This window comes from Citrus sinensis, chromosome 2 (assembly GCF_022201045.2).
Source record: "Citrus sinensis cultivar Valencia sweet orange chromosome 2, DVS_A1.0, whole genome shotgun sequence".
In the NCBI taxonomy this organism is placed as follows: domain Eukaryota; kingdom Viridiplantae; phylum Streptophyta; class Magnoliopsida; order Sapindales; family Rutaceae; genus Citrus; species Citrus sinensis.
The window spans coordinates 11,774,763-11,800,605 of NC_068557.1; the positions used below are offsets into that span (position 1 = coordinate 11,774,763).

The window sequence follows — 25,843 nt, forward strand, 5'->3', positions numbered from 1 at the left end:
AGAAGAACTTTCTTTAAATCTTGCATTGTGAGAACATCTTTTCATTATTCATTGCTTCTAAGAAAATCGAGTTAGGAGACTTGAAGAAAACACAAATGAAGAGAACGATACTATGAAGAAACCTCTCAAAATCATCGGTCAAACATGGAAGTTTAAACTAAAAAATTCAAATAACAGAAAGTGAATTAAATAAACAAGAGTTCATATATACCAAGTACAATTTTTAGTGTCTATGACTAGTAATAAAAGCATACCTGTCGGCATTAGTTGAATCTATCTTGTTCCTCGTTTACCTGAGCGTTCTTGATTCCAGGTCCCAGATTCATCAGAATAACCAAATAAAGCAGCCATCTTTTTCACCCAATATCTTGGAGGTGGTTTATCCCAATCAGCCCATTCATAGTCTCCGCTAGGGTTGCGGAAACAGTGGATAAAATTGCAAGCCATTCCACGAGAGCATGTCTGTTAAAATATGCCCAACGAAGATAATAAGAGTGTAAAGAAAAGAAGAAAAGAAACAAACTCATTTCGTATCAAAAGCAAAATGGCAAAGAAAAAAGCAAATTTATAAGCCGCACAATTATAACTCTGAAAAATGAGACAATTGGCTGTACCTTTAGTCTTGACTTCATATATTCCCCACATATGGCAATCTTCCATCTAGTCACATTAATAAATTCACATGTGATCTGTCAAGAAACACACAAATAAATAAACCATCACCATCCAGAAAATGACAAGCTGTAAAATTCAGTAAATAGTAATGTGTTGATTACAATTTAAGCATGGAGAAAAATTTTAGATTAGACTATGTCAACGGTGTCCACAGATAGTTAAAAGATGGGAGAATGTGCTGGCGTTCACTAAGCATATAATTTTTCACAGCTTAACCCATTGCAATTTTACCACTGTCAAGTCTAAAGGAAACTAGTCAGGAATCTTCTGTAAAGTAAATAAATAGTGAAACAACTGTTCTCATAGCAATAAAATGAAATTATTTTAATAATTTTCTTCAACTTTCAGACCAATCAAACAAGTAAAGCAATTTTAGTACAATGCACAGCAATTTAAGTTGAATGGACAATTGGAACAATTACGGAACAACTAAACCCCAACGAATACTGCAAAAACAACCCTTAAACAATGACTTAAGAAAGTAGAAGCTTCTCTTAAGAAAGTAGAAGCTTCTCCTAGATCATGCCTTTTCAATCTCCCTTTGCTAAGAAAGCTGCCCTGGTATTTAAGACTATCCAAATCCTATCAACATGTTGGGACATTCAAATACAGCCTCCAAGAAGACATGCTGTAAGCTTTACAACTGAAGTTTGTCGGATAAACCAAATCTTATACCCAATGCCAAGAGCTTTAATTCAATCCATTTTAACAAGCACCAATTACCAGGAATGCAGGCAGACAAAGAGGATCAAAATGACAGGATATCAGTATTCTGGAATTTCTATCATAAACATGAAAAGTGGCAAGGCCTATTCACTGAGAGCCAAACATTTTTTAAATAGTAGTTACTTTATATAAAACAAATAAATATAAAGTAGAAAGTAAGCTCCAACAATTCTTCACAAAGACCTGTTTCCCAGTAAAGTAACAACCATTGACAGAATGGTAAGCGAGAATAGCTGATTCCAGCGACTTATAGTGAACATAGACACTTCCTCTCAAGTGGGAAGAACCATTTCTACACACCTGCACATATTTGTTAGTTAGTATAAGCAGAAAAGGAAGAAACCCATGCCTAAATCTTACAGAATACTGAGTCTACAAGAAATGCTAAATAATGTGCATAGAGTTTCAATTAATCTGGGAGGCCAGAGAATGATTTAAGAAAGAGTAATAAAAGAACCACAGCCATCTTGTACAAACAAGGGCATACAAACTAATATGGCATGAGGAGATTGATTGTATAAAACCATTCTAGGTCAACATAATTGAAAAAAATAACTGTTATCACTTTTCAGCCAAGCTCTTCATACCACATCAGTTGGTACATGTTGAGTGTTAGAAAATGCATATTTATAAAGGAGAAAACCGTCATTTTACATTTAAAGTCTTACTAACAACCCTTACTTTTATGTATTTAACCTTCTTGTGATTTAATTACATGTGTTTTATTTTAATTAAGTATTTTATGTATTTTAGGGGCATTATAGTCATTTCACAATAAAGGAGAGATCAGACGGCAAAACAGACATCACTTTTGAACTCAGGACAGTCGAAAACCTTAAGAGGAGCATAAAAGGAAAAATGGCACTATTCACATGTACGGTACTATTCACGTGTACGGTACTGTATATGTTACTGTTCACGACACTGTTCACATTGACCGATGATGTGGCATTGACTGATGAGGTGTCACGATCCTGTTGGACTAAAATTCTTATGTACTGTTGATGGTGACGTGGCATCATATCAGTGGACGAAAAATCTCGCGTACGGTGCATGCATCACACAGGATTATTTTCAACCAAACCGCGTTACTGTTCATCCGGGTCAAACCGCATTACTGTTCAAAGTCGGGTCAAACCGTGTTACTGTTCATCCGCGTGGTCAAACCGTGGACTGTTGACTGATGACGTGGCGCAATCCTGAGCGTCCAAACTGTTTTTAATCCGATGGCTATGATTTACTCCATGTAACTATAAAAAGGGGGCCTCTCCCCCCTAATTGGATATCTCTGAATCCATTTTTGGGATCCATTTTTTGTAATTCCCTCTCCATCTTGTATTTTCTTCGTATTTTAATAAATTCCCATTTTGCCCCTAGTTCAATTATGAGTGGCTAATTTTCTTTCAAGCTTGGGTTGAAGGTGAAGTCTCAACATGTGTCATGGGCTTAATTTGGTAAATTTATTTTCTCTTCCCCTCTAATTTTTGTGGATGTTTTGACTTCTCGTCGACAAATAATAATAGTCTTGTCTAGATACCGCCTTGGTTACACCGGCTCTCTAGTATAAGGTTATTATTATTTGGCACGATAAGCCCTTAGTACCATATTGATTAGAGCATGGTTCATGAGGTGTGGATTCCCCCCTCATGATTTAATTGGCATTAATACGGATTATTTAGCCCATGATGCATGTTGATACAGATCCAGGTACCCAAGTACGTCATTTTAATAGAATTCTCTTTAATTTATTCTCTCCATTGCAATTCCAATTTTAGAATTTATTCTCGCCATTTTAATTTAAGTATTAGCATATTCCAAATCATTTCCACCATAAATCCAACTACCCATTTACAAAATTAATTCTATATATAATTAAAATCCACCTGCTCGTGGGATCGACACTCGTCACCATTAGTCTACACTACAATAGATTCGTGCGCTTGCGAGTACATTAAAATTTGCACAACAAGTTTTTGGCGCCGTTGCCGGGGAGGTAAGTAATTTTAATTCATAGAATTAATTTTTGTGAATAATTTCTTTTATTTGTTTTCTTGTATTTTTTTTTATTAAATTAAAAAAAAAGAAAAAAAAGTGAATCTACATTTAAAGGTTAGTATTTCTTTTCTTTTTCTCTTCTTTAAAATTCTTTAATTTAATTTTCCATTTATTTTTCTTTGTAATTTTTTTTTGTTTATCTTATTAATTTAATTTTTAGTTAATTTCTTTAACGTATTTATTTTTGTGTATTTTTATAGAAAGATTGTAATAGCGCAATAAGGTTAGTATCGTAATTTCTCCCTCTTCTTTATTTTTATTTGTTTTGTTCCCATCTTTATTTTTTATTTTATTTGTTTTGCATGCATGGTCGTAGGTCATTATTACCTAATCTTGAACCTATCGACCTTGAATTAGAAAAAACACTTCGCACACAAAAGCACATTAAAAATAAATTTGAAATGGATTTGCAACCACAAGAGAGGCCATTTAAGGACTACTTCAGTCCTTTAGCTAATTTGAGCACATCATGCATAAGATACCCTAATGTAGCTGCTAGGAGCTTTGAACTAAAACCTAGTGTGCTAAATTGTCTCCCTACATTTTATGGCCTAGAAAATGAGGATCCATATAATCATTTGAATGATTTTCATGCCATTTGTCAAACATTCAAATATGAGAATTTTTCAGATGATGATGTTAAACTTAGACTATTCCCATTTTCTTTAAAGGATAGAGCTCGTTCATGGCTTAATACATTGCCTGCTAATAGCATTGCATCATGGGAACAAATGGTTACAAAATTTTTGAATAAATATTTCCCAGTGCATAAAACCAATGCTATTCGCAGGGAAATCTCGGAGTTTACCCAGAAAGATGACGAGCAATTTTTCGAAACATGGGAGCGATTCAATGGGCTACTCTTGAAGTGTCCACATCATGGGTATGAGAAATGGCACCAATGCCAATACTTTTTGGAGGGATTATTGCCGAATGTGCAAGAATGGCTAATGGCAACAAGTGGAGGAGAGCTAATGTCAAAAAGTGCATCAGAGATTTGGGAATTCTTCCAGCGACAAGCAGATAATTCCCAACAACGGAGTCGATCACTCAGGAATACTAGAAGAATTAAAGGAGTGAATGAGGTTCAAATTGGCGAATCAACTTCGGGAATCAAAGAAGTCAAGGAGATGGTTGAAGGTCTTGCTCGACAAATAGCATCGTTATCAACTGCGAAATCAACAGAACCACATGACCATGACTCATACTCAGATCAAGCCAATGCCATAGGTGTAATGAGAAAGCCATCAAATTACAACCTATACTCCAACACATATAACCCTGGATGGAGAGACCACCCCAATTTTTCATGGTCTCAAGGATTCCAACAGAATGGACCAGCAGCTCCAGCTCCACCAATGCAACCAATTCCACAAAATCCTCAAGCCTCTCAGCCCCCATTTAGACCATACAATCAGAACCAGAACTACTCTCAACCCAGACCATGGGAGGATGCATTCCAGAATTTCAAAAATCTTACTCACTCCACGATTGAGCAACAGAATCGCACCATTGATGGACTACGAAATGAGTTGAGAGCAGGCTTCAACTCACAAGCTCAATCAGTTTCAAGCCTCGAGAAGATGGTGGGACAACTTGCTTCTTCAGTTCAGACCTTGGCAATGACTGTTGAGAAAGGCAAGTTTCCAAGTCAACCAGTGCCTAATCCTAAAGGAGTGCATGAAGCAAGTACCAGTTCACCACAGCAGCATGGAGAGGTCAAAGCAGTAATGACCTTGCGAAAAGGAAAGGAAGTCGACAACAAAGTGGAGATGCCGGTGACAAAAGAAAATCAAATTGTACCTGTGAATATTGATGACTCATCACCGGAGGAGAAAGAAGAAACCAACCCACGAGAATACGTTCTGAAAGCTCAATTTCCTAAGAGGTTAGCAAAAGGCAAAAAGGGAAAATCCACAGGTGAGATTCTCGAAATCTTCAAACAGGTAAGTGTTAACATCCCTTTGCTCGATGCTATTAAGCAAGTTCCATCTTATGCCAAGTTTCTTAAAGACCTTTGTACTAAAAAGAGAAATATGCATGTTCAAAAGAAGGCATTTTTAACAGAAAACGTTAGTTCTATACTCCAACATAAAATTTCTTTAAAATGCAAAGACCCAGGCTCCCCCACTATCTCATGTAGTATAGGGAACCACACAATTGAGAATGCTTTGTTGGATTTAGGAGCTAGTGTAAATCTTTTGCCTTACTCTGTATTCGTGAAACTTGGACTTGGAGAATTACACCCAACTCCAGTGGTGTTACAGCTTGCAGATCGGTCCACGAAAATACCTCGTGGTATTGTGGAGGACGTGCTTATCCAGGTAGACAAGTTTTATTTTCTTGTTGATTTCATTGTAATTGACACTCAACCAATACAGGATTCAAGGAAGCACATCCCCATTATTCTAGGCCGACCTTTCTTGGCAACTGTGGATGCTCACATTCAATGCAGGACTGGAAATATGCAATTGTCTTTCGGCAACATGACTATGGAGCTGAACATCTTCAATATTGCCAAACAACCTCACAATGCAGATGATGGAATTGTTGATGTGGATTTAATTGAAGCATTAGTTGATGATACTTTTGTTTCAAACCTTAGTGATGATCCTTTACAAACATGTTTAACTCACTTTGGTTTGAATTTTGATATTGACAGATCGGTCGATGAGGTCAACGCCCTGCTTGACTCAGCACCATATATGAACACTAATAAATGGAAGTCAAGAGTTGAGCAACTAGCACCATCAGAGAAGAAACTCATCCCATCATCAGAATCACCACCGAAACTCGAGCTCAAACCATTGCCCAACACTTTGGAATATGCATTTTTGGGAGAAGAAAGTACTCTACCGGTAATCATCTCAGCATCCCTCAATGACGAACAAAAAGGTAAGTTGTTGGATGTTTTGAAAGAGCACAAAGGAGTATTAGGATGGACCATAGCAGACATAAAAGGTATAAACCCAGTAGACTGCATGCATTACATTCACCTTGATGAAAATGCTAAAACTACTAGGGAAATGCAACGTCGGTTAAATCCTAATATGAAAGAAGTTGTTAGAACAGAAGTCCTTAAGCTATTAGATGCTGGTATCATTTACCCCATTTCTGATAGTTCATGGGTTAGTCCTGTACAAGTTGTCCCCAAAAAGTCAGGAGTCACAGTAATTACCAATGCTGATAATGAATTGATACCCACTAGAGTAACTACAGGATGGCGTGTATGCATTGATTATAGAAAGTTGAATTCTGTCACACGTAAAGACCATTTTCCTTTACCATTTATTGATCAAATACTTGATAGATTAGCAGGCCATGAATTTTATTGCTTTCTAGATGGCTACTCAGGATATAATCAGATTCCCATAGCACCAAAAGATCAAGAGAAAACTACTTTCACTTGCCCTTTTGGCACATTTGCATATAGGAGAATGCCATTTGGATTATGTAATGCACCTGCTACATTTCAACGATGCATGTTAAGCATTTTTTTCTGATATGGTTGAACGATTCCTTGAAGTCTTTATGGATGACTTTTCTGTCTTTGGTGATTCGTTTGATCAATGTTTACATCATCTAACACTAGTTCTGCAGAGATGTATCGAGAAGAACTTGGTCTTAAATTGGGAGAAATGCCATTTTATGGTAAAACAAGGTATTGTTCTCGGTCACATCATTTCTAGCAAAGGTATTGAGGTTGACAAAGCCAAGGTGGATCTCATTTCTAATCTTCCTCCACCCAAAACAGTCAGAGAAGTAAGATCTTTCCTTGGGCATGCTGGTTTCTATAGACGTTTCATTAAAGATTTTAGCAAAGTTTCTAGACCCTTATGCAATTTACTTGCTAAGGATGCACCTTTTGTCTTTAATGATTCATGTCTTGTGGCATTTGAAAAATTAAAGCATTTGTTGACATCATCACCCATCATTCAGCCCCCAAACTGGAGCTTACCATTTGAGCTCATGTGTGATGCATCTGACTATGCAGTAGGAGCAGTATTAGGACAAAGAGTTGATCGAATTCCCCACGTTATTTACTATGCTAGTATGACATTAAATGATGCACAGTTGAACTATTCAACTACTGAAAAAGAAATGCTAGCAGTAGTGTTTGCATTGGAAAAATTTCGATCATATCTCATTGGTTGTAAAATAATTATATTCACGGATCATGCTGCTCTTAAATATCTTCTCACAAAGAAAGATGCAAAAGCTAGACTAATTCGTTGGGTGTTACTTTTGCAGGAATTTGACTTGGAATTCAAAGATAAGAAAGGGACAGAAAATGTTGTGGCGGACCATCTTTCTCGTCTCCATTTTGACACAATTATAGAACAATTACCATTAAATGAGTCATTTCCAGATGAACAATTAATGAGTGTGGAAGTATTACCTTGGTATGCTGATATAGTTAATTATCTTGTTACAGGTAAACTTCCAGAGCATTGGACCAAGCAAGACAAGGCTAAATTCTTTGCAGAGATAAAGAATTTCTTTTGGGATGACCCGTATTTGTTCAAGTATTGTGCTGATCAAATTGTTAGACGATGTGTCCCAGAAAATGAAATTCAGAATATTCTTTCATTCTGCCATGAACAAGCTTGTGGAGGCCATTTCAGTACTAAGAAAACAGCGACTAAAGTTTTACAATGTGGTTTCTATTGGCCATCTATATTTCGAGACGCTTACACTTTCTGTTCTTCATGTGATAGGTGTCAATGAATGGGGAGCAATACACGAAGGAACATGATGCCACTAAATCCAATTTTAGTGGTTGAGATTTTTGACGTATGGGGTATCGACTTCATGGGACCCTTTCCCCCGTCTTTTGGCCATCAATACATATTGGTTGCTGTTGACTACGTATCGAAATGGGTAGAAGCAATTCCATGTAGGACCAATGATCACAAGGTGGTGATAGCATTTTTGAAAAGCAACATTGTTTCACGCTTTGGATTCCCACGAGCGATAATCAGTGATGGTGGTGCCCACTTTTGTAACAAAGCATTCAAAGCTCTTTTGACAAAGTATTCAATCACACACAAAGTGGCAACTCCGTATCATCCGCAAACCAGTGGCCAAGTTGAGATATCCAATCGAGAAATAAAGCACATATTAGAAAAAACGGTGAGGCCAGACATGAAAGATTGGTCATTAAGACTTGATGATGCATTATGGGCATATAGAACGGCTTTCAAGACCTCGATTGGGATGTCACCCTACAGGCTAGTGTATAGAAAAGCTTGCCACCTACCTGTGGAACTCGAGCATCGTGCATATTGGGCTATCAAGAAATTCAATTTTGACATGCAGCAAGCCAGCTCAGGAAGAAGATTACAGCTAGCAGAACTTGAAGAAATTCGCAAAGATGCATACGAAAATGCCAAGATTTACAAGCAACGAATGAAAGTCTTCCATGATAAGCAAATTATGAGAAAATCGTTCACTCCAGGTCAGAAAGTGCTTTTATTCAATTCTCGCTTGCACCTATTCCCAGGTAAGTTACGCTCTCGTTGGTCTGGCCCATTTATTGTTCATACTGTTTTTCCACATGGGGCAATTGAAATTAAAGACCCAAAGAACGGTGTCACGTTTAAAGTTAATGGTCAAAGATTAAAGCCATATCTAGAGTACCAACCACATGACGAAGACACCGAAATAAATTTGAGTGACCCACCAAATTTGAATTGATTTTTTTTTCTTCTTTTCGTTGATTTGATTTTTCTTTCTTTCTTTTTATTATTATTCTTTTGCTAATTGAAATTGTTTTTGCATAAGTGTGTTTATTTTACCATTAAGTTTTCTCTTATCATTTTTAATCATGAGTCTCATACTTAGACCGTTCCTCCTGAACATTCTTAAACCACTTCAACGTGTCAAAACTCATCTCAAAAGGCAGATTCAATTTTGTAAAACACAACGCATTTGGGCTCTACAACCACCAGAGTTAGTAGCCTATGTTGAGGGTTTAGAACGCCAACTCAGAGACATTGAGAGAAGTGTTTACGACATCCAGTTGGAGCTTGAGGTAAATTCAATAAGAGGACGATTTTAATTTTCTTTGTGTGTTTCAATTTGTTTTTCTGTTTGTGTGCTTTAGTTTGTTACCCCGGTGAAGTGGTGGATAACGGTACTCCGTGACAATCAAGTCGGTTACTTCAGTTTCCCATAATAACTGATATTTTGAGGCGAAGGTATGGACAGAAACGAGATTCTAGCGAAACTTCACAAGCGATTCCCTTCACTTCCTCAGAATGCCCTCCTTATGATCTACAAAGCTCGGTCCGAACGCATGCGATTACTCATGAGGAATAACATACCTGCTGACATCCGTTGGTTAATCGAAGTGAAAGTACGATCGGCAGGTGAGTTACCTCCAAAATTTATTGCATACATGCCTGGTTGTGGTAAAGGAAATTATGCAAGAAAACGACGAGCTCGAAGAATTTCTGTTGCTTGTCATAAGTGTGCCAGAATGAGTTGCAATAAAAACCCATGTTCTTTAAGAATGATGTCTGATAACAGGGAAGATAAGATTCAATTCATTAGGGATGGCTTGAATAAGGAGTCATTGGATGATATCCTTTTGTCTCTTGAAACGCATCCCAGTGGATATGTGCAAGGAGCGATTCTCCAGTTATGGCCATTATTCCAGAAAGAGCATGCACGATATAGTCTCGGGAATCTGACTATAAACGACCCTGTTTGCCAGTTTATAAGAAAACTGGATAGGAAGCCTATCCTCGACCCATAGAGGGCGTTCAAGCCGTTTCTGGACGTAAAACCAGAGGAAGATGTGAGCCACAGTCGCAACTACCTGTAAATATCCTTTTACTTTATTGTTATTTTATTTCACTATTGTCTTATTGTTTGCATTATTGTCTTTAATAATTTTATTACTGTTTGCTTTTTCCTTTTTACTGTTTTCTTTTTGACTTGCGAGCCACGTGCTTTACGCGTTATTTGACACTGACATATTACCTCATACACAACCATGACCCACTATCACCAAGACTCTTAAATGTGATTTCTTTTTTGTCAAGCACTCACAAATTGTTTTTGAAAAGTATCACAATGTCAGCTACTACCAATAAACAATTCAAGAACATTTGTGTGCTTTCTGGATTTACATATGGCAAACATAAAAAGTTCGTTGAGGCAGCCATAGATCTTGGTCGAAGCATAGCAGCAAGAAAATTACACTTGGTGTATGGAGGAGGTAACCGAGGGTTATCAAAAATGGTCTCAGAAGCAGCTTTTATCAGAGGAAGTCAAGTGTTAGGCATCATCCCAAGAGTTCTAAAACCATTGGGCAGTTCGTCTGACTCATCAACTGGAGAAGAGTTAGTCGTCTCAGGTATGCAAGAAAGAATAACTGAAATGCTTAATCATGCTGATGCTTTTATTTTCCTTCCAGGAGATCTTGCAACACTAGAGGCACTTATCACACTAGCATCTTGGGGCCATCTGCACATCCACTAGAAACCCATCGGTTTGTTAAATGTCAATAACTTCTATGATGGCTTTATCGCATTTCTTAACCATGCAATAAAAAACTATTTCATTCCTTCTAATGTGAAAAAGCTTTTTATTTGTGCTCACACTGCTAATGAGCTACTTGATATGTTACAAGCTTATAGACCGGAGCCAGACCCCTGGACCTTTGTGTTGGAGCGTCCAAATAATGATGGTAACAGTAGCAGCAATAAAAAGTACAAATTAAATTTAACTCTCCGCCTGTAAATATTTTCTTCTGTGTTGTACCACCCAGGTGATGTCTTCTAAACTCTACTTCTTTCATTTCAAACATTGAGGACAATGTTTCGTTCTGGTTGGGGGGAGGGAATAGTCGACAATTATGGAATTTTGGTTAAGTTTTTACTAATTTTTTGTTGTAGAAACTAACTGTTGCTAACTTTTTGTGTTGAAGATGGCTGAATATGGAGTGTAGTGACTCTAGAAACGCATCTTCATCGTTTAAAAAAAATTAATTAAAAAAAAAACTTAAAAAAAAATTCAGACATTTTCTTTTTTCTTTATTATGTGTTTATGTTTATTTTTCTTCTTTTTAATTTCTCCTCTATAAATATACATTTTCCAACTTTTGAGTCGAAGATGGCTGAATATGGAGTGTAGTTCCTCTAGAAATGCATCTTCTTTTTTTTTAAAAAAAAATCATTTTCGTTTTCTATCATTTTACGTGTAACTTTTCTAATTAGTTTTTATGCATCATTTTCACATTTCTGCATGCATATTTTCATTTCATGTTTAGAATAGGTTGGGGGGTAGAATGTTGTTTAAAAAAAAAAATTGTGTGATTTGTTTTAATATTGGGTGACATGATTAATTTTAAATTTTAGTATTTGTATTATCTTTGGTCTTAAGTGATGTTACATTATGTTTGCTACTCTACATGTTGATGTCGGAGACATATATGAGTTGCTTGAAGGAATGAACATGTCATAATAAGTACCAAGTGAGTTTTTGAGCCTATAATTTTTTGGAGAGTAACCCTTTTGCCCATTCTTTATACAGCTTAACAGTTTATTATTGTATACACGATCTCTAGATTTCTTTTGAGTTAACCCTTAATAAAAAAAAAAAAAGTGTGTTGCTACATTTGGAGGCCCATCTAACTAGTAGATATGGAAGGTTATTTAGAGCCCTAAAAGACGATGGAAATGCCATCTTTGATCCGTTTGAGCCTTTCTAGCCATCCATTTTATTAAATATCCATAGTTAACCCTTTTGAGCCTTTAAAAAAAAAAAACATTTTCTTTGTCAACTTATCATCTTGACCCACTCCGATTTGGAGTATTACCCGATATCTTATAAGTTTCATCACCTATTTATGTTTGAGAAAATGTAAATAATTATGTTGTTCAGTGAAGTTATAGCAAAAAAAAAAAAAAACAACAAAACAAAAGTTGTTGTTTCAAAAGAATAAAAATAACAATAATAGGTGAAATCCACCTTGCAACTTCCGAAAAAAAAAAATTCTCTGCATTTTTCTCAAACATACACTTTGTTTTCCTTATTTCCTTTCTTTGTTAACCATGTCCCTAGCCTACGTTACATCCTAATAAAAGTCCTTCCTGATTTTAGGGAACTATAATCTGAAGTAGAAGCTAGTTATATGGGCTAAAAAGATGTAGTCGTACATAAAAAAAAAAAAATAAATAAATTGGGTTGACTAACAATTTTTATTTGACTTGAGATCGTATTATTTTTAAGCTGAGGGCATATTTATTTCATCTTGGTGAGAGCATGTGATATCACTTCTTCATTATTTTCTCTCAATTATCATTCATTGGAGTGACTATTTTTATTGGGTTTAATTTCTTTGTGAGAGTGTCACTACCTCCAGTGAGATTTTGGGGTTTGACATGTCATTCTTGAAAGTAGCTATAACAAAGTCTACTGGGCTGATTCATGTGGATGGTTGATGTGGGTGTGATGTTACTTTAGACTGGAGATAATGCTTATACTTTTATTTGATTGCTATCATTAATCTCATTGAATAAACACGAGTGTTTCTAAATTTTTTTTTTTTTTTAAAAAAAATCATTTTGAATTTGAATTTTATTTTCGCTTCATTTGCTAGGGACTAGCAATAAGCTGGTTGGGGGGTGTGTTGAGTGTTAGAAAATGCATATTTATAAAGGAGAAAACCGTCATTTTACATTTAAAGTCTTACTAACAACCCTTACTTTTAGTATTTAACCTTCTTGTGATTTAATTACATGTGTTTTATTTTAATTAAGTATTTTATGTATTTTAGGGGCATTATAGTCATTTCACAATAAAGGAGAGATCAGACGGCAAAACAGACATCACTTTTGAACTCAGGACAGTCGAAAACCTTAAGAGGAGCATAAAAGGAAAAATGGCACTATTCACATGTACGGTACTATTCACGTGTACGGTACTGTATACGTTACTGTTCACGACACTGTTCACATTGACCGATGATGTGGCATTGACTGATGAGGTGTCACGATCCTGTTAGACTAAAATTCTTATGTACTGTTGATGGTGACGTGGCAGCATATCAGTGGACGAAAAATCTCGCGTACGGTGCATGCATCACACATGATTATTTTCAACCAAACCGCGTTACTGTTCATCCGGGTCAAACCGCATTACTGTTCAAAGTCGGGTCAAACCGTGTTACTGTTCATCCGCGTGGTCAAACCGTGGACTGTTGACTGATGACGTGGCGCAATCCTGAGCGTCCAAACTGTTTTTAATCCGATGGCCATGATTTACTCCATATATCTATAAAAAGGGGGCCTCTCCCCCCTAATTGGATATCTCTGAATCCATTTTTGGGATCCATTTTTTGTAATTCCCTCTCCATCTTGTATTTTCTTCGTATTTTAATAAATTCCCATTTTACCCCTAGTTCAATTATGAGTGGCTAATTTTCTTTCAAGCTTGGGTTGAAGGTGAAGTCTCAACATGTGTCATGGGCTTAATTTGGTAAATTTATTTTCTCTTCCCCTCTAATTTTTGTGGATGTTTTGACTTCTCGTCGACAAATAATAATAGTCTTGTCTAGATACCGCCTTGGTTACACCGGCTCTCTAGTATAAGGTTATTATTATTTGGCACGATAAGCCCTTAGCACCATATTGATTAGAGCATGGTTCATGAGGTGTGGATTCCCCCCTCATGATTTAATTGGCATTAATACGGATTATTTAGCCCATGATGCATGTTGATACAGATCCAGATACCCAAGTACGTCATTTTAATAGAATTCTCTTTAATTTATTCTCTCCATTGCAATTCCAATTTTAGAATTTATTCTCGCCATTTTAATTTAAGTATTAGCATATTCCAAATCATTTCCACCATAAATCCAACTACCCATTTACAAAATTAATTCTATATATAATTAAAATCCACCTCCTCGTGGGATCGACACTCGTCACCATTAGTCTACACTACAATAGATTCGTGCGCTTGCGAGTACATTAAAATTTGCACAACAGTACACACTAAGCTGTAAAAATTTGTTTGCGGCTCTGTCATTATTGTCAAAGAAAATGGTAACAGCTAGTTTTCTTCATATTTATCATATTTGTTAATCTCAAAATTGAGATATTTGAAGAACCTAAGAAAAGGGTAATAGAAATAAAGAAACTTCAGAAACTCCAAGACAGCAAGTACATTTACAGAAAATAGTTAACAAACTTGAAATTGACAATTTCACCAAACTTCAGGAACTCCGTATGAACATCCTCATAAAATTCTTCATAAGAGCGTTCAACTTCTTCATCTGTATACCGAAAAGAAAGAAGGCAAATCAACCAAAAAAAAATTTGCGTATGTTAACATTAAAAGCATAAAATCAAAAGAAAAGTATGAAAGTATAGTCTGTCAAGAATGCTTTATTTTGACCTTGGAAAAACAAAATGATATTTATCAGGAGGTGAAACAACTTATAAAAATACTCTAGCATATAACTTGAAACTTCACTATGATAGTTATCAATTTGATTAGTTTCTCAATTTGCATTTTGTTCTTCCAGATAATGGTCAAAGGGTAGTGGATTAACACGGAGACAACTATTAACCATAATCTCCATTGACATGGTTAACACTATTCAAAATACACAACTAAGGGACAAGATATATATAACCTGCAATTTAATCCTCACCTAATGGCTAATATTTTCTCATCTGTATAATAGACTGAAATGAAACCTATCATGTGTTCAACTAATTTAATTTGCATCAATCAAAGCAACTTCTTTTTCTCCAGCTTTTTATCTCCCCCGACACATTCTAAAGTAAATGAAGAGCACCAACAACATGTGTCAATAAATAGGTGTTGTGGCAAACAATCCCAAACCTTCCAAAGTAATGACCATTGTTAGATGACCAGCTCTGACAATCAACGATATATAGTATATTCCACAAGAAACTACTAGTTGTTAAGGAGAAATTTTTAACTCAAACAGAGTTGTACAGTTATGTGACTAGTGAGAGAGAGAAAGAAAGAAAGAAAGAAAGAAAGAAAGAAAGAAAGAACGAAAGAAAGAAAGAGAAATAAGCCAAACATATAAACAAGAAATTTCGTAATAGCTAAAATCATTTGCAGCATGTAGGATACAAAATAGCTCATAGCCTTCACTCTTACCCAATCAAGGCCAACACCATGAATCTCCATCGTTATGAAAACATAAATCTCTGATTTCACATAGTCAAAGAAAAGAAATAAAATGTGAACTCAAAAGAACTCACCAGTGATACTATCTAGAATAGTTATAAACACATTACAGTATATCAACTGGAAAAATATTTTTCTGTATAAAAAGCATCTTCTATATAGCAAGGACAATGCGTATATAAATGTTAACATATATGTTTTCATGATATTGATTTTGATGGTAACAAACAAGATTAAGAATGATTAATCTTTTAAGCCCAAATTATTTAATATTCTTTTTAAATAAATCATTATTTTTACATTATAAATGTTTCATATTTAATGGAAAAATGATTTTATGAAATTGGTTGTTTTTCAAAGTTTATGGTTTCATTGAAAGAATTTTGAAAACTTTGAAATAAACAAGTATTGCTTGAAATTTTGGTAAATGACTTATTTGAAAAGTTTCATAGTATTTTTAGCTATATCATAATTTCAGAAAGTTTTGGGATTAACAAAGAATTATTTAGAAATTCTGAAATTGGACTTATTTGTAACATTTCATAACGTTTTGGGCCATACTACAGTTTTATAAAGTTTTGGGGTAAAACTGTGAATTTTAGAAAATATTTTACTGTAGCAGTTACTGTAGCAAGCGGCTTACCGGATGCTGATAAACGACAAGCCGGATACGGGGCAGTAAGCACCAGAACGAAAGCGGCTTACCGGATATGGTTAAACGGCAAGCCGGTTACGACCAAAAATGTGCATAACGGCTAGTAACGGCTAGTTTTTGAGTTCAAACTATATAAACTCAAAACCAATTCATTTTTGGTAACTCAAGCAAGCATAAACAAGTGCACGCAACATATATTGAGCTTCCATTTCGTAAATCATCATTTGTTGAATCATCATTGAGCTATAATTTGTATATCCACTCTTAAAGAGAGATTCATTGTTGTATTTATCATTTCTCATCAAATTGTGAGAGTACAAGTGTGAGAGACACTTGGGGTGAAGAGATTGGAGAGATAATCTCTTGTTGTAAAGGTTCATTGACACCTTGAAGTCAATTGTAAACATTTGAAGCCTTGGGAGGCTTGGATAGTGAAATCCTCAAGCCGGGTGAGCTTGGAGGCGTGGACGTAGGCGGGGATAGCCGAACCACGTAAAAATCCTTGTGTTTGTTTTCTCTTCCCTTACTCTTTTAATATTGTGTTTCATTGAATTTATTGTTTTCGAATTGATTAAGGCATTAGATTGAATTGTTGTGTGGTTTGCCTAGGATAATTTTTAAAATTCCAATTCACCCCCCCTCTTGGGTTACCTAGCTAATATTTCATTTGGTATCAGAGCGAGGTGCTCTTGTGTAGACTTAACCGTCTAGAGTTAAAGATCCATAGCAACCCAAATTAGCTCAACCATCATGGAAGGCCAATCTATCACTAGACCTCCATTTTTCGATGGAAATGATTATCCTTATTGGAAAGCTAGGATGAGAATTTATTTACAAGCTTTAGATTATGAAATTTGGGAAGTTGTTTGTGATGATTTACTCATTCCTAGAAAGAATGCTTTAAGTGAATTGGATAAGAAAAATATGACTTTAAATTCCAAGGCTATGAATGCTTTATTTTGTGCTTTAGATAAAAATGAATTTCATAGAGTTTCAAATTGTTCTAATGCTTATGAAATTTGGAGAAAACTTGAAATTGTGTATGAGGAGACTACAAACGAGGAGGAATTTCATGAAGTGTCGAATTTGGCACTTATGGCAATTGGAGATAAATCGGATGATGAACTTGATGAGGTAAATGATCTTCCTACTTATGATGAATTACATTATGCGTTTAAAGAATTGTATGATGAGTGGATGAAAATTGGTAAAAAGAATGCATGCCTTAAAAAGAAATTGCTAGAATCTACAAATGAAAAGGATGCCATGCAAAAATGCAATGAGTCATTGAATGAGAAGATTAAAGGATTAGAATTAGAGAATAAAACATTGCATGATGAAGTTGCATTATCAAATGAGAAATTTAGCACTTCACACAAGCATCTAGAATCACATATAGATAACTTGAAAAATGAAAAGGATGCTTTACAAAAATATAATGATTCATTAGATGAAAAGATCAAAGAATTGAAATTAGATAATGAATTGTTACATGATAGGATTGCATCATTTAAATGTCAACAAAATATTTCGTATGAGTATGAAAAATCACATGTTGATAAATTGATGAAAGAAAATGATGTGCTTAAGAAAAAGAGTAATGAGCTAAATAAGATTGTCTTAAAATTTACAAATGGGCAAAAGATGTTGGATAACATGCTTAATTCACAAAAATGTGTGTTTGATAAAGGAGGACTTGGGTATAAGCCTTACTTGAAACAAAAATATTATAAGAATTATTTTGTTAAGGCTACCTCCACAAGTGATCATAAAATTGTATGTCATTATTGCAATCAAAATGGTCATATGAAGAATAGATGTCCTATTAAAAGAAATGTGTATTATGGAGCAAAATGTATTTGGGTTCCAAAAGGAACCATTGCTAACACTCAAGGACCCAAGAATATTTGGGTACCAAAGTATACAACTTGAATAATTTTTTTGTAGGTACCACAAATAAGGAAGGATGGAGAAGTTGCTTGATGAAAACTTGTGAGGATAATTATTTGAGCATGATCTAGGAGAAAAAGATGAGGCAAGATAATTTAATTGTTTTGCTTGCACGTTAATTTCTGCCTCAAATCGGACTACCGGTTAGCAAAACCGGAAAGCCGGATTCGCAAGGAACGCTTGTTGGACCAAACCGGATTTCCGGTTCTGTCAATTCGGAATTCCGATTTCGAGCTGCATTTTGGCAAACCGGCAAGCCGATTCTCTCTTGCTATCTTCTAGATCCAACCGGCAAGCCGGTTCGTGTTATCCGGAAAACCGGATTTGCGTGAAACATTTGCTGGAACCAACCGGATTTCCGGTTAAGCTCATTCGGCAATCCGGTTTCGGATGCTATTTCAACTATTCATCTTCTCCCTCTCTTTCGGCTTTCCGTTTCTCTCTCTCTCACTAAAAGCCAATTACTCCTCACTTGATTTCATTCCAAAATCCATCATTCTCATTCGTTTTCAATCCAAATTGATTCATATAAATTATTCCCCATCCATTCTTGTGTCTAAAATCTTTTTAATTGATTCAAACTTACTCATTTTACTCAATAGCTTAAAAAAATTCGAATTTGTTCATTTTAAGTATTTCAAATTACCACTTCCATAGTGTGCTCTCCTTATGGATTTTACCATAGTTTTCTATTATATTATGCACCTACATTTTCATATGCATTGTTGCTTTCATTGTGGATTGATGATGATTATTATTTGATATTTGGATGCAAATGTTTTATTTTGAGCACAAAAGATAATCTTGGCAAATTTGATTGTGGAAGAATTTATACATGTTATATTTGATGAGTCTAATTCTTCCTCTATGGAGAAAGTTGTTGTTGATGATAATGTAGATGAAAAGCTACAAGAAGATTATCAAATGATAGCCAAAAGAATGCATCACTTGAAAATCAAGATGAGCAACATGAAGAAACAAATGCGGAGTAAGATGAAGGTACTTCTCAAACACTCCCTAAAGAGTGGAGGTATATTTCTTCTCACCTTAAGAATTTAATTTTGAAGATCCATCCCAAGGTGTAACTACTAGATCATCACTTAAAAATATATGTGAGCATTTGTAATAATGGATTTGATCACTTGTTCTTTAGCTCATAATGATGGCTTTTTAGCTATGTTGATTTTGATGATCTATAATGGCATATGTTGATTTTGATAATCTATATATTGCCATTATGCTCTTATGACTTTTGCATTCCCTTGCTTAGCTTATTACTTGTTCTATTTTGGATAATATGCTTTTTGAACATTTTTATTGTCCAAAGGGGGAGACAAAGTAATAAATCATTTTAATGATATAAATTGGGGGAAATAATATGCATTTTGAGCATTCTTTTAATGGTTGATATATGATTATGGAATCCTCGGATTTAATTGTTACAAGTGTTTGAGGAATTCATATTGATTTTGATGATTAATGATTATATGTGCATTGCTTGATGAATGGATGGAGTTGTTGATTTATTATAATTGTTTAAGCTTATATGGAAGTATTTTTAACCATGTTGTGTATTTAAGGATTTGTTCATTTTTAAAGGGGAGACTTTGCCGAAATTTTTTCTCGCACAAAATGGGTAATATCTTTATTGAATTATTTTTAATGATTTTGTTTCAATTGCATCTATCTATCTTTTCTTTTTTATGATGAAAGGGGAGATAAATATGATATTTTTTTTGGATAAAATCATTTTGGTTAAATTTTTAATTGGCTATATATTTAGAGGGAGCATATAATATGTTTTTGAATAATATGCATTTTGAGTAGTTGTTTTGATCATTGATATTTGATTCTTTTGATGATTTTGATGATATGTGATTATGGTGAGGACTTGATGATTTTGAGATATGATGATAATTTGTGAGTAATATCACTAATCTTGTGTTTGAGGTGATGCTTGTTGTTAGGGGGAGATTTTGTTGAAATTTCTATTCGGACAACATTGGTAACAAATTTGCTACTCTTATTCTTTTCCTTTACGTTTTCTTTTTTATGATGAAGGGGGAGAAGAATAAATGTTTTCAAATTTATAAAAATTTCTTATTTTTTTTGCCAATTGAGTTTTTTCTTTTTGATGATGAGGGGGAGAAAAATCCATGTATTTAAATATGTTAATTTAGCTAATTGGCAAATTGTAAAAGAAGATTATATTTAGGGAGAGCAATTTGTGTAATCATTCTTTAAATACATGAAATGTTTGTCATCATCAAAAAAGGGGAGATTGTTAACATATATATTTTCATAATGATGATTTTGATGATAACAAACAAGATTAAGAATGATTAATCTTTTAAGCTCAAATTATTTTTTATATATTTTAAATAAATCATTATTTTCATATTATAAATGTTTTATATTTAATGAAAAAATGATTTTATGAAAAATGGTTGTTTAAACACATGAAATGTTTGTCATCATAAAAAAGGGGGAGATTGTTAACATATATGTTTCCATGATATTGATTTTGATGATAACAAACAAGATTAAGAATGATTAATCTTTTAAGCCCAAATTATTTAATATTCTTTTTAAATAAATCATTATTTTTACATTATAAATGTTTCATATTTAATGGAAAAATGATTTTATGAAATTGGTTGTTTTTCAAAGTTTATGGTTTCATTGAAAGAATTTTGAAAACTTTGAAATAAACAAGTATTGCTTGAAATTTTGGTAAATGACTTATTTGAAAAGTTTCATAGTATTTTTAGCTATATCATAATTTCAGAAAGTTTTGGGATTAACAAAGAATTATTTAGAAATTCTGAAATTGGACTTATTTGTAACATTTCATAACGTTTTGGGCCATACTACAGTTTTATAAAGTTTTGGGGTAAAACTGTGAATTTCAGAAAATATTTTACTGTAGCAGTTACTGTAGCAAGCGGCTTACCGGATGCTGATAAACGACAAGCCGGATACGGGGCAGTAAGCACCAGAACGAAAGCGGCTTACCGGATATGGTTAAACGGCAAGCCGGTTACGACCAAAAATGTGCATAACGGCTAGTAACGGCTAGTTTTTGAGTTCAAACTATATAAACTCAAAACCAATTCATTTTTAGTAACTCAAGCAAGCATAAACAAGTGCACACAACATATATTGAGCTTCCATTTCGTAAATCATCATTTGTTGAATCATCATTGAGCTATAATTTGTATATCCACTCTTAAAGAGAGATTCATTGTTGTATTTATCATTTCTCATCAAATTGTGAGAGTACAAGTGTGAGAGACACTTGGGGTGAAGAGATTGGAGAGATAATCTCTTGTTGTAAAGGTTCATTGACACCTTGAAGTCAATTGTAAACATTTGAAGCCTTGGGAGGCTTGGATAGTGAAATCCTCAAGCCGGGTGAGCTTGGAGGCATGGACGTAGGCGGGGATAGCCGAACCACGTAAAAATCCTTGTGTTCGTTTTCTCTTCCCTTACTCTTTTAATATTGTGTTTCATTGAATTTATTGTTTTCGAATTGATTAAGGCATTAGATTGAATTGTTGTGTGGTTTGCCTAGGATAATTTTTAAAATTCCAATTCACCCCCCCTCTTGGGTTACCTAGCTAGTATTTCAATAAAATGATCCAACAAATTGCACAAAAGTATAGAAGTTTGGAAGAGTTCTTATTAGGATACAAGAATCAACAATTACATACCTCGAGCCCCTCATCTTGCTCCCAAGCAAGCCCGGGACCATTATACATATTCTTGATGAGCAGAGTGCACGCTTTATTAGGGTAAAAATGAACTCTGCTGCATCTCTGACCAAACCGACAAGCTCCAGTCTTCAAATGGAAAGGACAATGAGCTTTATCCTGCCATATATAATAAAAACATGATTGACCATGATAAACAGGCAAATATAATAGAAATGAAATATAATACAGTAATTGCAAATTGAAAATTTCAGATAGACAGATTGAAAGAAAAGGCATGCCTGTTCAGTTCCAAAATTGGGCACTTGTTGAGCAACAGTCTCCAATGCCTGTTGTGCATTCTGGTGATCAGCAAAGGTTTCTGATTGTGGGGGCAGAGGATTTGATGTAGGCCTATCAACATCCTGTAAAGGAAGTAATAACGTAGAAAGTTTAATTTTTGCCATAACCGAAGAGAATGGGCATCCTGAAGTAAAGTAGAAACAAGCCTAACATAGTTGTCAATAGAGTCAAAATTACCTCTTTTTTACTTAGTGGGTTCGCATCCTTCTTCGGAACTCTGACCTTTTTCTTCCTCATAATAATCTCATTTCCTTGCCATATAATTTCTGCAGGCCATTCTTCAACATATTCCCAATCATCATCCTCATCACATTCATTCTCCTTTCGCCTCCAAATTTGTGATGCTCCGAGAACACGCCGTAGCTGGTGAGCAAGCGAAGGATACGTTGCAAGATGGCATTCGGTACGTGGAGACGGATGGCAGCGGTTAGAGACATGGGAACACTTATCATGTTGGCCAGCTCCATTATGTTCAGTCTTACCTTCTTCCTGCCATCTCTGCACTCATTATCTTCCATTACTGCTTATTGACCTTTGATTTCGCAGCACTATGCCGGCCAAACAAAAAGATAAGACCTGAGCACTTTTTGACAATTTGGATGTTAGGGATTTTTCAGATTTGGGGAGCTTAAGAGGGAACAAATACTTTGGTAGAGGGGGTTGAAAAGTTGTATTTTGGATAAGATAAGACTTGTCCATTTGTTTTGTTTTTATCCACTCAAAAAGCACAACTCTAAAAAAATTAAAAATAATTCGTAGCCTAGTGGTCTTTAAATTTAATGTAGAAGCTCTAGGTTTAAGAGGTCTTGGGTTCGAATTCAGACTAAAACAAAATTAAAATGATAATTTTTAATTGCTGATACCTAAGCGTCATTGATCGCTATTACTAAAACTATTGATACTTCAGTTTTAGTAATTAGTGATACATATTTGTTAAACGCGGAAAATGATCCAAATATATGTATATACTGATACTTTTAAATAAAGTGTCAGAACACAAGTATCAGTAAAGACCATTTTTCTAGTAATGTTTAGAGACAAGTCGCTCAACTCTTCTTTTTTTTAGCAAATGTACTTTTACCAAAACCAGGCATGTAGGAAACAAATGGATTAGAAAACTCACCTGCCAGTCGGACCTTTGCTTCAATTAGCCAACAAATGTCAGCAGGAATCCCATTGATCATTAGCAAACGCAGTCGTTCACAACGAGCTTTGTAAATCTTCTTAAAAGCATTTTGAGGGAGAGAAGGAAAACACTTATGCAGTTTATGTTGTATTTCTTCCATGCTTGATTTTAGGGTTCTGTTATTGTGGGAAACTGAAAATACCAACTTAAAAAATCACGGAGTACCGTTATCCGCCATTTTATATTGGAGAGTGAATAAAAACAAAATGAATCAAATCTGTAAAATCAAATCCAAAGTTAAGAAGAACAACAAAATAAAAAAAAAACACACGCAAAGAATATAACTCACCTTCATCTTTTTATTAAATTTACCTCCGGCTCTAATTGCAGATCATAAATATCATCCTCTATTTCTTTGAGTTGTTTTTCTAGATATTTAACGTGGGATACTAACTCTGGTAGTTATGGATCCTAAATAGGACGTGATTTACAAAATCGAAGCAATTTTCCCAGGTGAAATTTTACATGTAAAAGTTCTTTAAAATGTTTGAAAATGATATTTCTCATAGAGGTACTCATGACAAGTATAAGAATTTGGTGAGCTAAAGCACAATTGTCAAATAACACACTTAAACAAGAGATAACGTAATGCACTTCATTCAAGACATAGGGAAAAAGAAAAAAAAATCAAACAATTCAAACGATGAAGTAAAAGCAAAACCAATTCACAAAAAATTAAAACAAAAAGGCTTAATCAAGATTTGATGGGTCACTCAAATTGATTTTTGTGTCTGCTTCATGTGGTTGGTATTCTAGATATAGTTTCAATCTTTGACCATTAACTTTAAATGTGACACCATCCTTTAGATTCTCAATTTCTACGGCTCCATAAGGATACATGTTGAGTGTTAGAAAGTATATATTTATAAAAGAGAAAATCATCATTTTACATTTCAATCTTACTAACAACCCTTACTTTTGAGTATTTAAGTCTCTTTTGATTTAATTATGTATGTTTTATTTTAATTAAGTATTTTATGTATTTTAGGGGCATCATGGTCATTTCATAATAAACGAGAGATTAGATAGCAAAATAGACATCACTTTTGAACTCAGGACAATCGAAAACCTTAGGGGAGCATAAAAGGAAAAATGATACTATTCACATGTACGGTACTGTCGATGTTACTGTTCACACATACGGAACGATGACGTGGCATTGACCGATGATATGGCATTGACTGATGAGGTGTCACGATTCCATTGGACTAAAATGCTTATGCACTGTTGATCGGTGACGTGACAGCATGTTAGTGGACAAAAAATCGTACGTACGGTACATGCACATACACAGGATTATTTACAACCAAACCACGTAGTCAAACTGTGTACTATTCAAACCAAGTGGTCAAACCTCATACTGTTGATTGATGACGTGGCGCAATCATGAGCGTCCAAAATATTTTTAATCCGATGGCCATGATTTACTCAGTGTATCTATAAAAAGGGGGCTCTCCCCCCCCTAATTTAGGGATCTTTGAATTCATTTTTGAGTTCAATTTTTTGTAATTCCTTCTCCATCTTGTATTTTCTACGTATTTTAATAAATTCTCATTTTGCCCCTAGTTCAATTATGAGTTGCTAATTTTATTTCAAGCTTGGGTTGAAGGTGAAGTCTCAACATGTGTCATGGGCTTTATTTGGTAAATTTACTTTCTCTTTCCCTCTAATTATTGTGGATGTTTTGACTTTTCGTCGATAAATAGTAATAATCTTGTCAGATATCGCCATTGTTTCACCGGCTCCCTATTACAAGGTTATTATTATTTGACACGATAAGCCCTTAGCACCATATTGATTAGAGTGTGGTTCATGAGGTGTGGATACCCCCCCTCATGATTTAATTGGCATTAATAAGGAATATTTAGCCTATGGTATATGTTGATGCAGATCCAGATACCCAAGTGCTTCAATTATAATAGTTTTCACTTCAATTTATTCTCGCCATTCTAATTTGAATTTTTAGGATAATTTAAATCACTTCCACCACAAATCCAATCAACCACCATAGAAAATTATTTCTACACATAATTAAAATCCACCTCCTTGTGGCAGCGACACTCGTCACCGTTAACTTATTCTATAATAGATTCGTGCGTTTGCGAGTTCAATAAAATTTGCACAACAATACACATTTGTTACAACAAATGGACCATTCCACTTTGACTTTAACTTCCCTGGAAACAAATGAAGACGAGAATTATAAAGTAACACTTTTTGACTAATTTCAAATATTTTCTGAAAAATTCTTTTGTCATGAACAACTTTAGTTCTTGCCTTAATAATTATGGAATTCTCATATGCATCATTCCTTAACTCCTCAAGTTCATTCAATTACAATTTATGCACATTACCAGC

The 25,843-nt window shown here is 34.7% G+C and overlaps 1 protein-coding gene and 1 non-coding gene across 2 annotated transcripts; both read right to left on the minus strand.

Annotated features, from left to right (window-relative positions):
• Positions 1 to 262: 262 nt before the first annotated feature.
• On the minus strand, positions 263 to 25,024 carry LOC102620970 (zinc finger CCCH domain-containing protein 5-like; the record flags this gene model as incomplete). Its single annotated transcript, XM_052434907.1, has 8 exons — positions 263 to 462; positions 615 to 689; positions 1,585 to 1,701; positions 14,658 to 14,754; positions 21,959 to 22,116; positions 22,239 to 22,368; positions 22,472 to 22,797; positions 24,956 to 25,024. Coding segments are annotated over 8 exons (1,161 nt in total), but the record flags the coding sequence as incomplete, so codon positions are not given.
• On the minus strand, positions 4,239 to 4,342 carry LOC127900516 (small nucleolar RNA R71). Its single transcript, XR_008052700.1, has one exon. It is a non-coding gene; the product is annotated as a small nucleolar RNA R71 (small nucleolar RNA).
• Positions 25,025 to 25,843: the final 819 nt, after the last annotated feature.